The 15330-nt window shown below is 41.0% G+C and overlaps 1 protein-coding gene across 1 annotated transcript in view; it reads left to right on the top strand.

Annotated features, from left to right (window-relative positions):
• Position 1: 1 nt before the first annotated feature.
• SNX18 (sorting nexin 18) overlaps positions 2 to 15330 on the top strand; it is a gene marked incomplete at its 5' end in the record, with an annotated part of 20370 nt that continues 5041 nt past the window's right edge. The window contains one exon of the mRNA XM_009894221.1: positions 2 to 830. Within this exon, the coding sequence (XP_009892523.1) occupies positions 2 to 830 (829 nt within the window). The remainder of the gene's footprint in view (positions 831 to 15330) is intronic.

Consider the following 15330-nt stretch of genomic DNA (forward strand, 5'->3'; position numbering starts at 1 on the left):
GGGGCGCGAGTGGCAGGAGACCCCCTCCCCCTTCCAGTGCTCCATCGAGGACCCCACCAAGCAGACCAAGTTCAAGGGCATGAAGAGCTACATTGCCTACAAGCTGGTGCCCAGCCATACCGGGCAGCAGGTGCACCGCCGCTATAAGCACTTTGACTGGCTCTATGGGCGCCTGGCTGAGAAGTTCCCTGTCATCTCTGTGCCCCACTTGCCAGAGAAGCAAGCCACTGGCCGCTTTGAGGAGGACTTCATCTCCAAACGTCGCAAAGGCCTGGCCTGGTGGATGGACCACATGTGCAGCCACCCCGTGCTGGCTCAGTGCGATGCCTTCCAGCACTTCCTCACCTGTCCCAGCACGGATGAGAAGGCCTGGAAACAAGGCAAGCGCAAGGCTGAAAAGGATGAGATGGTGGGTGCCAACTTTTTCCTGACCATCAGTGTCCCCACGGGCCCTGGGGCCAGCCTGGACTTGCAGGAGGTGGAAAGCCAGGTGGATGGCTTCAAAGCCTTCATGAAGAAGATGGATGAGAGCGCCCTGCAGCTTAATCACACAGCCAATGAGTTTGCCCGCAAACAAGTCACTGGTTTCAAGAAGGAATACCAGAAGGTGGGGCACTCCTTTAAGTGCCTTAGTCAGGCATTTGAGCTGGACCAGCACGCCTTTTCGGCTGGCCTCAACCAAGCCATAGCCTTCACTGCAGAAGCCTACGACGCCATCGGGGACCTCTTTGCAGATCAGCCCCGGCAGGACCTAGATCCTGTGATGGATTTGTTAGCGCTGTATCAGGGGCATTTGGCCAACTTTCCAGACATTATCCACGTCCAGAAAGGTAACACCCTTACTTGCTTTCTGAAACGATGAAGTTTAACGTATCAGCGATACACACACAGGGGTAGGGACCCGGCACTAAATTTTCCCTGCGTCTGGCTGGCTGGCCTTGGGTTAAATCTTCCTGTGTTTACTCAGGTAAACTGTTGCTAAAAATACGTAAAACACATCAGTGACCGTTTTCATTATGTGCCAAAGGTCTACTGGTCAGAGGTTGCTGCATTTGGCTGTGTACACATCTGCCTATACTGCTGATACATTAAAGGTTAATGGGCTTGTTTACAAACCCTGGAGATCAGGTGGTAGGAAAACGTCTACTACTTTTTGATGTACATTAGATATCTTAAATCTCTGATCTAGCAGATAATACATACCAAGTCATGTGAAGATGCAGGTACTCCTCTGATTGACTGCCTTGTTTCAGGTCTATGTGGCAGTGTCTGCATTTCGCAGGGTCAGGCAGTCAGATGAGATGTTTAAAGCTGCTGGGGTTTCTCAGTTCAGCCATGCACTGAACTCTCTCGGTGCCTTTGCAAGAATAATGGTCTGCCACAGTGTTCTTAGTTGGAGTTGTTCATCCTTTGCCATTATTATCATAAAAAGATGTTACTCACCTGTTATCCTTTCAGCATCTTTCTAGCTAAAACACGCTTCTGGGGTTCAGATTGCTATTGGTATGGCGCTTTGTGATCTGTCAGAGAGAAAGAAACTCCAAAAATGAAAGAATCATCCTATATAACTAGTGACACCTGTTCAGACAAATAAAAGTTTGTAGTACTATATATGTGTAGATTATCTCTCTGCTGTGAAATTAATGATATTCATATATTCTTCACCACTGTGAGAAGACTAGCCCATCATTCATTCATTTTGCTGTTATATTCCTTATTTGTAGTTTTCAACTTGAAGATCAGGGGGTGTGTGGGGATTGGAGCTGTAAAAAAGATCAAGAGAACATCACGTTTGCTCTGTAGAAATGGATGACTGTCACAGTTACCTGAGAAAGTGCATAAACTTTATTGAAAATTGTTTTGGGGATTAATAAGTAGCGTTCTTTATCCCAAGAGGCAGAGCTTGAATTGTCAGTCACGGTGGATCAGTTTTTTGTGCCCTTACGTGACTTTTCCAGGGGTTTTGCATCTGCAACAGTACCTTGAGTTTGACGATAGAAGAGTTGGAAGAGTTTTTGCAACAGATCAGAAAGGCAGGCTTCCAGGAGGTATGGATTATTGCTGGGAAAATCTGAGGAAATAGAGTTGGTATGAAGTGCACGATTTGTTGTTATTTAAGAAAGTAAGCTTTTCATAAAAATTGCATGCATCAAAGTCATATTTTCATTCTGCTGTCGAATCTTGAAAATTGCGAGTGGAAACTTAAGCAGTCTTAGTATTATTTTGAAGAGAAAAGGGAAGTGTGCAGTGTAACCTTTGAGTTGTTTTGCTAGCTGCTATGGCATTGTGTTCTGATAACAGCTTTCAAATATTTTAAATTTGGAGAGAAAGGTGGTCGTGGTAATGCCTCATGTTTGGGAGTAGGGCATTTTAAAGTGACTTGTCGACTAATAATAGGATTATCGCTAAGCTTCTGGAAAAAAAAATTAAGGGAAAGATTATTTTTTTTTTTTAGGCGGAAAGAACTAGCAGAATATATATACTATTTAAATAATGTATCCTCAAGCCTTAAGGCTGTGTAGAGTTCCTCCCCGTAGTGTTTTTGGAGATGAGACTTTGAAGAGACAATTGGAAATAAGATAGGTGCTTGACTCAAACCTGTTTCTTTTATAGTTCCGTTTGAATTTGCTCTTACTGGTTAGGTTTACCATACTGAACCAGAGCAAGTTCATCTAAATGGGCTTCCACTAGAGCAGTGCATGAGCGTGACATACGTAGAGTGTATTTTGTGCCAGAGCCCTGTCCTGGAGCTGGTTGGAGAAATGTACAGGTGGCCTGTGTGCAGGTGCTAATGCTCTAATACCTTTGGGCTAACACTGCCTTCTACGCAGCATTATCCCTGGTACGTACTTGCCATCAGAAAATGGCAAGGGCTGAGAGGATGGTCTCCTCAGTGTCCACGTTTGTGATAGGGGCACGGTTAGAACCAGGTTATGTGTTCGTTGTTGTCATTCCTGTTACAAAACAAGCAAACTGGAGGAAAACTGCGAGGAAGGTGTTTTTTACGCCCAGTATATTGCCACTTTATTACTCTAAAAATTACTTGTAACAAGGTATAACTTTTCAATTCCTAATTGTAAACTTCAGGTGAGAATATGAACTGTTTGGTGTTCTTACAAGGTAAGAGCTTTCTTTTAAATTTACTATCTGGGATAGTTGCCAGTTCTGAAAATTATTATTGTCTGTGTAGACTAAACAAATATCTTTTGGTGATAATAGATCATCTGAAAAATAGAGTTGATGTATCTTTCTTAAGTGTTTTATTTTCTAGTGTACAATTTCTTTGTGCAGTAAAATGACCCCAAAGTGCCCTTAGAAGTGGTAGAAACAGTGGCCTGATTGATGGCCATGCCTTTAAAAAGATGAACTCTGAAGTTAGGAGTACTTCTCCTTTGTTTTCTACATAGTGCAAATATATTGTCCGCTCGGGATAAAAACCTTTTCTAGATTCAATTTCTGTATTCCCCCAGACCTGGGAAGGACTGAAAAATAAAGGCAGCTGTGTCCAAAACTTGCCCATGTCTGTCGGTAGAATATCCAGCTGCATTGTCCTATTATGGGTTTGCTCTACTGCAGATAGTGGAACAGCTGCTGAATGTGATTTGGAAGTGTGTTTTGTGGTATAGACTGAGAAGTCTGCATGTCTGGGGTTTTTTAAGCATTTCTGCAACTTCTGCAAAAAGAAGGACAGAGAATCTGTAAGTCAGAGACAAAAATTTCCCTCTGTTTGGGCTTTGTCTTTTCTCCTAGAATTATGAACCAAAGCCATGTAAGCCCCACTGTTGCTTTGACGGCGGATCCGTAGGCAAATGCATCAACTGCTGTGGTTTTAATTGCTCTGCAGTCCAGGTCTTTCTGTGTCCTGTGCTGAGGACATCATACGTGACCATAAGTGTGCAGAAAGGGGTTGTCATTTCGGTTACTTGTATAAAACATGCAAACCAATGGACTAAAGGTCCCTTTCAACCTGGACAGTTCTATGACTCTGTGACTGTGGGAATATTTTCAAACTGTTCATTGTGTTATTAGTATTTCAAGTAATTTATGGAATGGCAATTGCTTCAATAGGAGATTTTAAAAGATTCCTTTCCCTTTGCCTTCTTCATCTTGAGCACCCAGTGTTTAAGGAATTTTCTGTAAGGCAAGGAAAAGTTGAAGTTCCTCCTCCAGAAGAGGCAGAGGAAGGATTTGAACTTTTCTCTCCCACATGCCAGCTGAGGATCATCTTGTCAGTGCTTTGTGAGAGACCTTACCCAGTTTCGTGTGCTCTCTAGTCCAGGTCTGAAGACTCACTGGATCGAGCCCAAAAGTGAAGAACACACCAAGTTGGAAACCTCGTGGTTCCATCTGGAAGTGCTTTGTTTGAGAGTCCCACTGAGGCTGGCACAGACCATAACAGCCCCATGGTATACATCCCTTACAAACGACTTGTTTTATGGGTTTTATTTGGAAAACAAAGGGATTAGGGGAAAACTGCCACCTGTAGGGGTAGATGATGGTAGAGTGGTGTCTTGAGCATCTAAGCACTTGTATAAATCTAGCCCTCAACCCCCACAGGTAAATGCTTGTAGACGGCTTGCATGAAAGTATTCCTGTGCATACCTGTGTTGTCTGGAGTGGAAGATGCAAATATGTTAGTCAGGTAAACTTGTACTCAGTTTTCTTTAGCCTCTAGCAAAAGATTTGTAGAAAGAGAGTATTAAGTTCAGTAGGCTAAAAGACTAAACTGCACTTTTGTAATTTTCTCTTGCAGAACTGCTGTATCTTTCAAGAGATACTAGATTCAGTTGCTTTAATTTTGAGAAGAAAAGCAGCCTCCCAACTTCATTTGTAATGGATAATACCTTCTTTTCTGTGTTTTTAAGGTCTACTTGTGGAAATTCCCTAGGCATTCTTGGCAAAATAATTCCTAAATATTAATTGCTAGAGCTTCACTCAAGTGATGAGATCTTTTGACTTCAATAGTCTTCCACATAAATGCTCACTGCAGGCCCATGCAAGTTCAGGTTCAGGAAATTTATGCACATGTGGGAATTTGAGATAGTGTCTGCTACTACTCTAGCTCATGCTTGTCTGGCTATCTTGTCTTCATATTTGCTTCGTGAGAGTAGAGAAGTTATGGGGGTTCAGATTTCTTTCTTTCAAGTCTTGTTGGAGGAATTACTATAATTGGTCTCTTGTGATTCCTGAAAGTGGAAGAAATAGTAACTTGCTGTTTCATCTCTGCTTTCCAGATTTCTCATGTCTCTTAACATTATGATGTTAACAGTAGGCAAACTTTTGGTTATTACTTCTGCAAAACAGATTTGAGAAAGTGGTTGAAATGTTTCCTAAGATGTAGGCAGCAAATCTGTTTCCTCTGCATGCCAAGATTTAAGACAATTACTTAAAAAACATCTGAATTACCTTTTTGCTTCTTCATCACTGTTTGTGAAAAGTGAAATAAGTCAAATTGTCTTATTTACTTGAAGCAAACTTAATTCTAGACATTGGCTTTAAAGAATGTGCTGGGTGTGTTTTTTAGAATATTTTACAAAATTATAGGCAAAAAAAAACATTCCAGCTGGAAATGCATCAAAATTTCAAGCATCAAAAAAACCGCAAACAGCACTTAAAGCTGGAACTCTCTAACATTTGCAGCAATGTTGTTTGTTTGGGTTTTTTTTAGCAGGGGGAAGGAGGGGTATGTGTGTTCACGGATAAATAAGATTGGTCAAAATTCATACCTAAAATTTTATATCACAGTGTAAAAGCAATGCTTTTCTCTCTTGCTTACTTTCTAACCGGCTAAATTTCTTGTGCAGACATGGTTTTGCCATCCTTGTTTTTCCTTTTATCCACCTTCCCCTGTCCCTCAGATACATACACATGGCACGGGGTTCAACTCGGGTAGCTACTGGCTAAGAACTAGGCATGTAATCCTAGCCAGATGACCCTTACAACAGTAAAAAGAGATGGGTACCTATGTTTCATCTGTTAAGGACTTTGATAAGAAAGCATGGGTTGCCCCAGGATGACTTGTATTTTTTGCCCTGTCAACCTCCCCATCGCTGTTACAGTGATGACGTATCATTGCTTGCTGCTGAATTGCCCAATACTGCCTCCCAGTATTTGAAGGTAACCTGAAGGAAACTGAGACTTTTAGGTGAAGATGAAAGAATCTTCACATTTAGAAACTGCATAAAATTGTAGATTTCTTTGATGTGTGTGAAATCAGAGGACAATGATATAAACGACTAAAATTGAGCAATAGCCTTACTTAAAGAATATAAACAGAAAGGGGGGGGGGGGAGGACTTGTATCCCTTGTTTGTCTAAAAGATTGTTTGTCTTAAAGATTTTTAAAGTATGATTTTATTTTTTTTTCCACTGGCCCCGCAATTTCTTCTTACCTCAGCTTTCTAGGGGAGCAAAATCCATGCAGTCATGATGTCTTTCTCTTTCCTGGAAACCTGCTAGCCTGCTACCATACACATTTGATGACAGAGAGCCATTTCATAGCTGATGAAACCCCAGTGATTTTTTTTTTTTTTTTTTTTTTAAAAACAGCTGAGGAAGAATATAACTGTTCCTCCTGTGGGAGAGACTGCATGCATTACTACACACCAGAAAGTCTGTCCAGAGTGCCCACTTTGTCCCAACAGGCTGGAGAAGTTTTGATCAGAGCTCACATCTGTAGGTTTGACTGCAGGCACTGCATTGATGTCTCTTGTGCTCTTACACGTACTTGCTCACCCAAAGCACTAAGGCCCTGTCTACTGGGAAAATCTTGTGGGCAGCTAGAGGGTAGCGGGACAGTGTAGACCCTGAAGAATTAAAAATGATATTGTAGAAAGAGGAAGTAATTTTATTTGAAAGACTTTGTAATACCTTTCTGGCTTGAAGCTTATGAAGAATCTAGATAGTGAGATGGTTCTCTTGCGGCTGAGAAGGTTCCAGGTCTTGCTAAAAGGACTTCCATCCAAACAGGGAAGACAAGAATTGGCAGACTGAAAATGGAAAGTAGGTCCCAGAGCTCTTCCAGGTCTTTGTAAACATATTATCAAAAACAAACAAGCTGGACGATTTTTTTATTTTGCAAGTCACCTTTGAAACAAGGACATGTTTCAGCCTTTCCAGCATCTTTCCATGACTTCATTGTTAGACTTTGTTTGAACAGTTAAAATGCCAAGTTAATGTGTGCAGACTGTATAAACTCATCCAGCTGGTACATTACTTACTTTAAATTGCGTGGTTCAAATAGCACAGGATTTGAAAATTCTAATTAATAAAGTGAAATCACATTTGGCTTAACCCCCAAAACATGAGTCTTATCAGTACACTAGAGCAAACAAGCGGCAAATACTGTCTGCACAGTCTTGTTTATGTCTTTCATGAAGGCCATGAGGATTTAAATTAAATTTAAAAAAAAAAAAAACAATGAAAAGTGTGTTTTAAATGTTAGAGTGGAATCTCATTAAATCAGTGACAGAATATATACATTTAAACAATCTCAGTTCAGTTTTTGTCAGCAACTTTGGGTTGTTATTGTAGCAGAGCAGCAAGAAGTGTGATGGTTTCAGCCTTTGTCTTAGGTAGGTCCACATCATGGATGGACAGCTTCTCTAATCATAATGAACTGAACTACCCTTTTTATGCCTACATGCAATTCTTTCATAACAATGTGAAAAGCAGATTCATGCTATGATCGGGAGAGTACATTACTTTTTTGTCCCGTGGTAAAAAGCAACTTGATATTCTAGTTTTTTCAGGTTTATAATTTTGAATCTTTATATGGATGAATAGCTATGCTGGTTAATTGACAGTGTACTGAAGAAAGATCCATTTTACCAAAGATTGTTATAATGACACTACATTTTCAGTTGGCTGGCAGTTTTCTGTAAGCCCAAATTCAAAGCGGCAGATCCCTTCCTCCTAAAAAGGCAGACAATTCTCTTCTGCCTTTATAAAACGACAATATTCTATACTACAATATATACTATATCAAATATGTACTATAATAATATATTAATGAATTTAATAAAGTTATATATTTACAACTTTTAAGTAATTAATATAACAATAATGTATAGCATTTCTTTTATATACTATGAATATAACATTATATTATTATAATGGTCACATGTTCTGCTTTTGTAGTATATAATATATTTTAATTTGTTACATTAATGATGGTTCACTTTGCATATTTCTCCTGCAACAAGGAATCTACTTCTTTTTGTCCTTACAGAGGTACTATGGCATTCAGATTTCCAAGAGTGAGCATTTAAAGGGTACTAGGGAAAAACCAGAGCAGTATCTGCATTTCATTTGGATCTTGACTCTTTTCATATGAATTTATGTTAAACTGTCTATGCATGTTGTATTTGCTCATCTTAGGACAATAGAGGAGCTAAGCAGGTGATGATGGACAAGCAGAGACCATAAATTGTGCTCGCTTGCTTCCCTTCAGCCTTTATGGAGAACAACATCCAGAAGCAGGTCTTTCATGGCGCCCCAAAAGAAGGGATGTAAGAGTCAGTGGAACCTGCATTTATACTTCCTTCTCTTGGTAATGGTATATGGATATCGATATGCAGTGTTACCTGTCTTCTCCTGCCCAGCCACATCCCATGAATCTTACAAAAATTTTGAAGGAGTTACCATTTAATATAATGATGCTTACATTCATTTTGGCTGTGACTTGTATCCAGGGGATACATTTCTGCTTATATGCTGTTAACCAGTTGTTAAGCAGTTGTTGCCGTTTGAAGAACCCGCTCAGCCAATTCTATCAGTTGGAAGCTGTGCACTCCCAGCAGTGGACAGCAGGTGTTGGACACTGCGAGCGCTACAGCCTCGGGAGGAAGGCAAGGGCTCAGGGGTCCGGCACCAGGGCAAGGAATCCTCAGGATTGCAGCCATCACGGAAGAGCAAAATTTGTAATTTATATTGAATGTGATATTCATGGTATGAAATAATCCTGTTGGCCATCTTGGGTCAAGTACCCAGGTCTTGTTCCTCCTCATCCCTAAACCTGGCTAACTCGAAAGCACTGAGACCTTGAAACCCACATACTATAGCTAGCTATAAAGTAAACATTTTCACAAATTCAGACACAAGAATCGTCTAAAAGTGCAGTTTTCCCAAGCATTAGAAGAGACCTTACCAAAAAGCAAAATCACTGAAAGAGAAATTAATCCTGTGTAGCTCAAACCAGAACACTCGGTTTTACTGAAAATTAATTTATATCACAGCATAATTTCTGATTTAGGGTGCTGTCTTGAAGTCAGCATTAGGAACAGGGCCTTTGCAAAAGCTGTTAAGAGTCTGTCACGTCATTCCAACAGAAAAGTGCCTGTTCTTAGCATCCTAACTAGTGTTCAGAACCTATGACAACCGAACTGTAATAGACCAACTTAAATTGTGGAAAAACAGAGATTTGTCTTAAGAGCCTGTTTGATGCCCCATTTAGATGTAAGCTAGTAGGAAGTACTTAAAATCACTGAAAGGTTTCATCTTGGTACTTCTGCAAATTGCGATCACTTAAACTTTCAAGTGTGTCCACCCTGAAGAACACGACTGGCTTTCTAAAGGGCAAATGTACCATGTTTCTAGTTATGGGGCTAGTTTAAGTTTCACTCCTTTCTGTCCCCCAAGGCTGCAGTGTCAGCTGAAGCCATACCAAAGAAAAACTCCTTAAATGGTACATGTGAGTGACGAAAAGTACTGACTGCCTTAGAATTGGGCCAAACCAGCATTACCTAGTGTTTGCCTCTCAGGTTGTGGTGCAAAACACTAGGTTTGTGATAATGGACAGCAATATACACAATTTGGCTGGATTTTAAGATATAGTTATTCCTGAGAGGCCTCCTTTCAGACTTCACTGTAGGTACCTATAAAGTGAGAACTCACGAACACAGTTTAAACATGCTTTGGTGTCTGAAATAAGGTCATTTGTTTGCTTAAAACACTGTTTGTTTGCAATACATCTAAAGATATGTTGGTTTTAAAGCCACTGCATTAAAGATTTGGCTGGAAAACTTCCATCCGATTTTGCACAGTTTTTATATGTGGTTACCTAGCACTGTGGGCTTTTTCTGTTCTGTTAGTGGGGTTTTGTGGGGCAGTAGGTGCAAGTGATAAGTCTGTAATGTTTCTTTTATTTGTTTTGCCATCTTGCTCTCACCTTGTATTTTCAACTGTTTCAAGGGCAAACTGTGGGTTGTTGCCTGCATAGCAGTGTGCTGTAGCACAGCCCAGCAAAACATTCGTACTGGAGCGGCTGCACACCAAAGCTTGTAGATTCCTTTGTGGGACTCTGGAACTGAAATGCACATTGCCAACGTGATAATTTAAATATTTTTCAGTAGCATTAGCATTTTGGAGTCTCTGAACATGGACAGGTATAATTACAGTCCTTGTAGATTTGGTTAAATAAATTGGCCGTGTATCATAGAATCATAGAATGGTTTAGGTTGGAAAGGACCTTGAAGATCATCGAGTTACAACCTCCCTGCCATGGGCAGGGACACCTCTGACTAGACCAGGTTGCCCAAGGCCATGTCCAGCCTGGCCTTGAACACCTCCAGGGATGGGGCCTCAACAACCTCTCTGGGCAACCTGTTCCAGTGCCTCACCACCCTCAAAGTGAAAAACTTCTTCTTAACATTTAATCTAAACCTGCCCTTTTCCAGTTTATAGCCATTCCCCCTCGTCCTGTCACTACATGACCTAGTAAAAAGTCCTTCCCCAGCTCTCCTGTAGGCCCCCTTTAGGTACTGGAAGGCCACAATAAGATCTCCCCACAGCCATCGCTTCTCCAGGCTAAACAGCCCCAACTCTCTCAGCCTCTCCTCATAGGAGAGGTGCTCCAGCTCTTGGATCATCCTTGTGGCTCTCCTCTGGATACACTCCAACAGGTCCATGTCTTTCTTATGTTGGGGACTCCAGAGCTGGACGCAGTACTCCAGGTGGGGTCTCACGAGAGTGGAGTAGAGGGGCAGAATCACCTCCCTTGACCTGCTGGCCACACTTCTTTTGGTGCAGCCCAGGACATGGTTGGCCTTATGGGCTGTGATCGCACTTTGCTGGGTCATACTGAGCTTCTGGTCAATCAGCACGCCCAGGTCACCTCTCCAGCCTGTCCAGGTCCCTCTGGATGGCATCCCTCCCCTCCAGCGTGTCTACCTCGCCAAACAGCTTGGTATCATTGGCAAACTTGCTGAGGGTGCACTCGACCCCACTGTCCATGTCCACAACAAAAATGTTGAATAGTACAGGTCCCAGTACTGACCCCTGAGGAACGCCACTCGTCACTTCTCTCCACCAGCTGGCAGATGTATGCACAATGAGTCTACTCACTTCTTAAATATCACATTATTTAAAATAAGAAAAAGATTAGTTAGACATGTATAGTATCTGTTAACCCTGGTAGTTCTTTAAAATTGAGTGACTTTTGATGCTGTGCATTCTAGCACCATCGTTTATCAATTATATATTAATTAAAATAATGTATATGTTAAAACCACCAAATAAGATTAGAGTTAATCAAGTGTCTTAAATCTCTAGCAAAGACTGTTTTATTTGTGCGTGATCTCTGAATTGTGTAGATTAGAAAGTGATTTCATTTTGAACTGAAGAATGTGTCCCTGGGTGACAGCTTTCAATGAGCTTTGCAACAGGGTAACTGGAAGCACAAATAATTCTGTCCGACATTAATAATTCTGCACTCAGTCAATGTTAACCTAGATCTTAGCAGAGTACTGTAATTTATGAGCCTAGATTTATAGGATAGTATTATTTTATTCTGTGTGTTTTTGAGCAATGGGCAACAAAATAATAAAAATTAAACCTCAGTTCTTTGACTATTGTTAGGCTGCAGATTATAAAAGCATTATAGCCATTTTCATGTATCTATACAAAACCCCCTTGTAATACTAAAGTAATTGCAAATTGATATATTTTATTTTTGTATTTCTGACTTTCATTATGGAAAATAGAACATTGTTACGGTAGTTTTGCACCCTTAAGGAGAAGAATGTAATCTTTGAATTAGAAAGACTGGTTTTGAAAACTCCGTTGTGTTGACCCTGTCAGAAAGAACAAGTGATTTCATCATTTTGCCTCTGATGTTGGAGATCACTTGCCTTTTTCTCTTAAAAACTGTAAAACCAGATTTTAGAGTAACAAGTCATTCCTACATTAATTACTGTAATGGTACTTTTTGCCTGTGACATCTCTTTTGTACAGTACAGAAGCTACTGAAGAAGTCTTCTGGTTTTAATTTCAGGCAAATTCCTATTATGCTGCTTTCCATTCTAAATCAGGGCCAGAAAATGTAAAGAATTTGCAGAATCTTAATGTAGGCTTCTTCTGTTAATCTGTGCTCAGAGTGTTCTTAAATAATCTGTCAATGCAGTAAAATCTCTGTTCTGCTACACAGAATTTCATCATTTCCCTTTGAATTGAGAAAAGGAAGTTTGGGGGCTTTTTTCAGAGTAGGATTTCACGTTTTTGTAATCTTGAGTGGTGCTTCTGCAGCTTCACTTCCTGAAGATTGTGTAGCCCTGGGCTGAGCTGGATCACATAGCTAAGCCATTGATAAAACTAAGCCACAGTCTCCCTGCCCTCCAGGCCAAATCCAGTTTTTTATTGGATTAGTCATTTGAGTCACCCCCTAACAACGCCTTTGCTAGATCTGGTGTAAATGGGGTAGCCATGTAGACAGGCTTGCTCTGGCAGCCGTCTGCTGGATTAGAGATAAGTTGCCTCCACAGTTTCTTTCAGAAGGAAGGTAAATCAAAACTGTGCTAATTGCATGCGGGCTACCCAGGGTTTGCCTTTTTAGATCTTTAAGCAAGAACTGTACTTAAATAGTCTCATCACTCGGTAAGGAAAAAGGAAACTTACTTCTAGTTACATTTTCTGCTTTTGCATTCTTCGATGAAAGCAACACAATGAATATATTGTGTTCTCCCTTCCTTTCAGAGGTGCTGTCTCATATTGAAACAGTGTTTTGTAACAAAAGTAAAGCAAAGGGAGTTGTTAGACTAGTTCAAAGCTCTCCCTTCAAGAGCCTGCTTAGGAGGACACATCATGCCTACTGTTAGACCATTTAATATGATGGGTAGCTGAATGTTGTGGAAATGTAAGTTTGTTTGCTTTCTAGTAAATAATGCACCAAATTTTACATTGTAGCTTGCTGATAGTAGAAAGATAAAAAATTGTTTATTGCACAGGTAATTTTATTTTCACAGGATTTCTGAGGTACAACTGCTGAGAGTTTTTCTTTGTCAAACTTGCAAGTTTCTTTGAAGATCAGTGTTTTCTGATCCTAGCTGTCCTTCCCCGTAAGGGAGCCACCTCTAAGAGGAGTCTTTGGACTTCGACACAAGGTCTTGCTGTCGCACCAAAGCCTGTTGGCTGGTGGACTTCTCAAAGGTGGTGGTCAAGAATCTGGCACTCTTTGGTTTTGCCACAGTTACCACTGGTGTCAAGGCCAGAACAATCACCCTCTTGAGGATTTTTTCCATTCTGCCGTTCTTATGGCTGTTGTCCTTTTCAGTATCATTTATGAATAGAGTCTGCAAATAGAGTAAGTACAGGTATGTGGTTAGAGTGGCCAGGTGCCCCGTTTCCATCCCTCGGACCGGTTACTGCTGCTCACCTGCGGCATGACCAGCAGCCCCAGCAGTGTGCTGGCCTGCGCTTGCCTCCCTTCTGGCAGTGCTGGAGCCAGTGGGGAAAGGCAAAGAACTGTCATGTGAAGAGCAGCAAATACTGTTGGGCTGGCACCCAGCTCACTGCTTCACTCTCCCTCCCTCCCCCAGCTCCATTAAAAATTTATTTCAGAAAATAGCATTCTTTGTGAATTATCAGGGGGAACCACAGGATTAACTTCTTTGTCTCCCATGTCTTCTTTCATTCCCTTTGCAGTTTTGCAATAATTCTTTAACTCAGGGTATAAAGTAGAGTAACAAGAACATGGGTATTTCTTGAAAGAAAGAGTGCTGTAGTAATCATAACTGACATACATGTAAACTTGTCTCACCACTAGTGAAAGAAATCTGTTTGCTCTGTTTTAGCATAATTCATCACTGAAGTGAAAGAAGTCTTTTAACTGCAGCGATAAACGCATTACAATTGCAGGATCTAAAAATTAACTTACCGACTCCTACAAGCTGGCTGAGTTTTTAAGTTCAGTATTTTGCAGTAAGATACTGAAGACATTGATATATTGGTGACTTAATGGATGATACATGTTTGTGAGAGTGACTGTGAATTGCAGACCTCCCACATTTCAGTAGATACCACTGCTTCAAGTGCTGTGTTCTAGCGATGCTGAGCCAACACTTCTTTGTGTTTCATCCCATAAGCAGTATTACTATATGCAGTTAATGCAGTTTTAGAATTAGTGATACTGTTACAAACAGTATGAGGAGTCACTGCTTGTGTTTTCTAAGAGTTGAGCAAACCCAGCCGTGAAACAGATGTCCGCTGTAGTAAGCACTTTGCAAATACTGAGCAAAAAGGGCTCCTGCCCTAGAGAATTCCCTTTCTCTCAGTTTGTCTTTATTTGGATTAGTAGCTTCAGACACAGCTGACATTTCACTCCTGACTGCTGTGTGCAACACTCAAAAGCTGATGTTTGGGTACTTTGAGAAAAGGTGGAGGTGAGGCAGTGGGAAGATAGTACACCCTTAGCTCTTCTTTGGCTTCTGATCGTCTGTGCTAGCAGGCGCAGCGCAGACCTGGCTTCAAGTGAGACAAAGGAGTTGAGTGAAGAGCAGTCTTCATAGTAGTCTTCATGAGCGGAGCCCCCAGACTTTTGCCTTCTGATCACGTTGCAGGCTGCAAGTTGAACTCGTCACGTATACTAAGCGTGGAGAACTAGTGTAGGGCTGGCTGGTGTCAGACTGATCGTATCATGCAACTGAAGAGCTTGGAGGAACATGCATCAGCATGGGTTTTATGTAGATATGTGTCCTTATAGTGTGGAGGGAGAATGAGTACAATTTCAAGTACAGATTCAAACCCACCCTTAGTTCACTCTTCGCACAATCACAAAGCATTTGTTAGCGTAATAAAACTGCAGGCGATGTGAAAATACATTGTTTCATCCAAACCTGAGTGCTCTTGGGTTCAGGAACTCTTTTTTTTTTTAATTTAATTTTCCTGAATATATGTATGTATGTGTCTCTTTGGGTATATATATGAGTATAGGACTCTTCCTGCCTTATTGCAACCTTATGTTTGCATGGGGAGCTTACTGACGCAATACACTTGTTTCTTCCTGGTAACCCCTCAGCACCCATTTGAGTTGCTGTTTGTATTGTGTGTCCTACAGCTT

Source organism: Charadrius vociferus, unplaced genomic scaffold (genome assembly GCF_000708025.1).
Source record: "Charadrius vociferus isolate BGI_N301 unplaced genomic scaffold, ASM70802v2 scaffold70, whole genome shotgun sequence".
Taxonomy (NCBI): Eukaryota; Metazoa; Chordata; class Aves; order Charadriiformes; family Charadriidae; genus Charadrius; species Charadrius vociferus.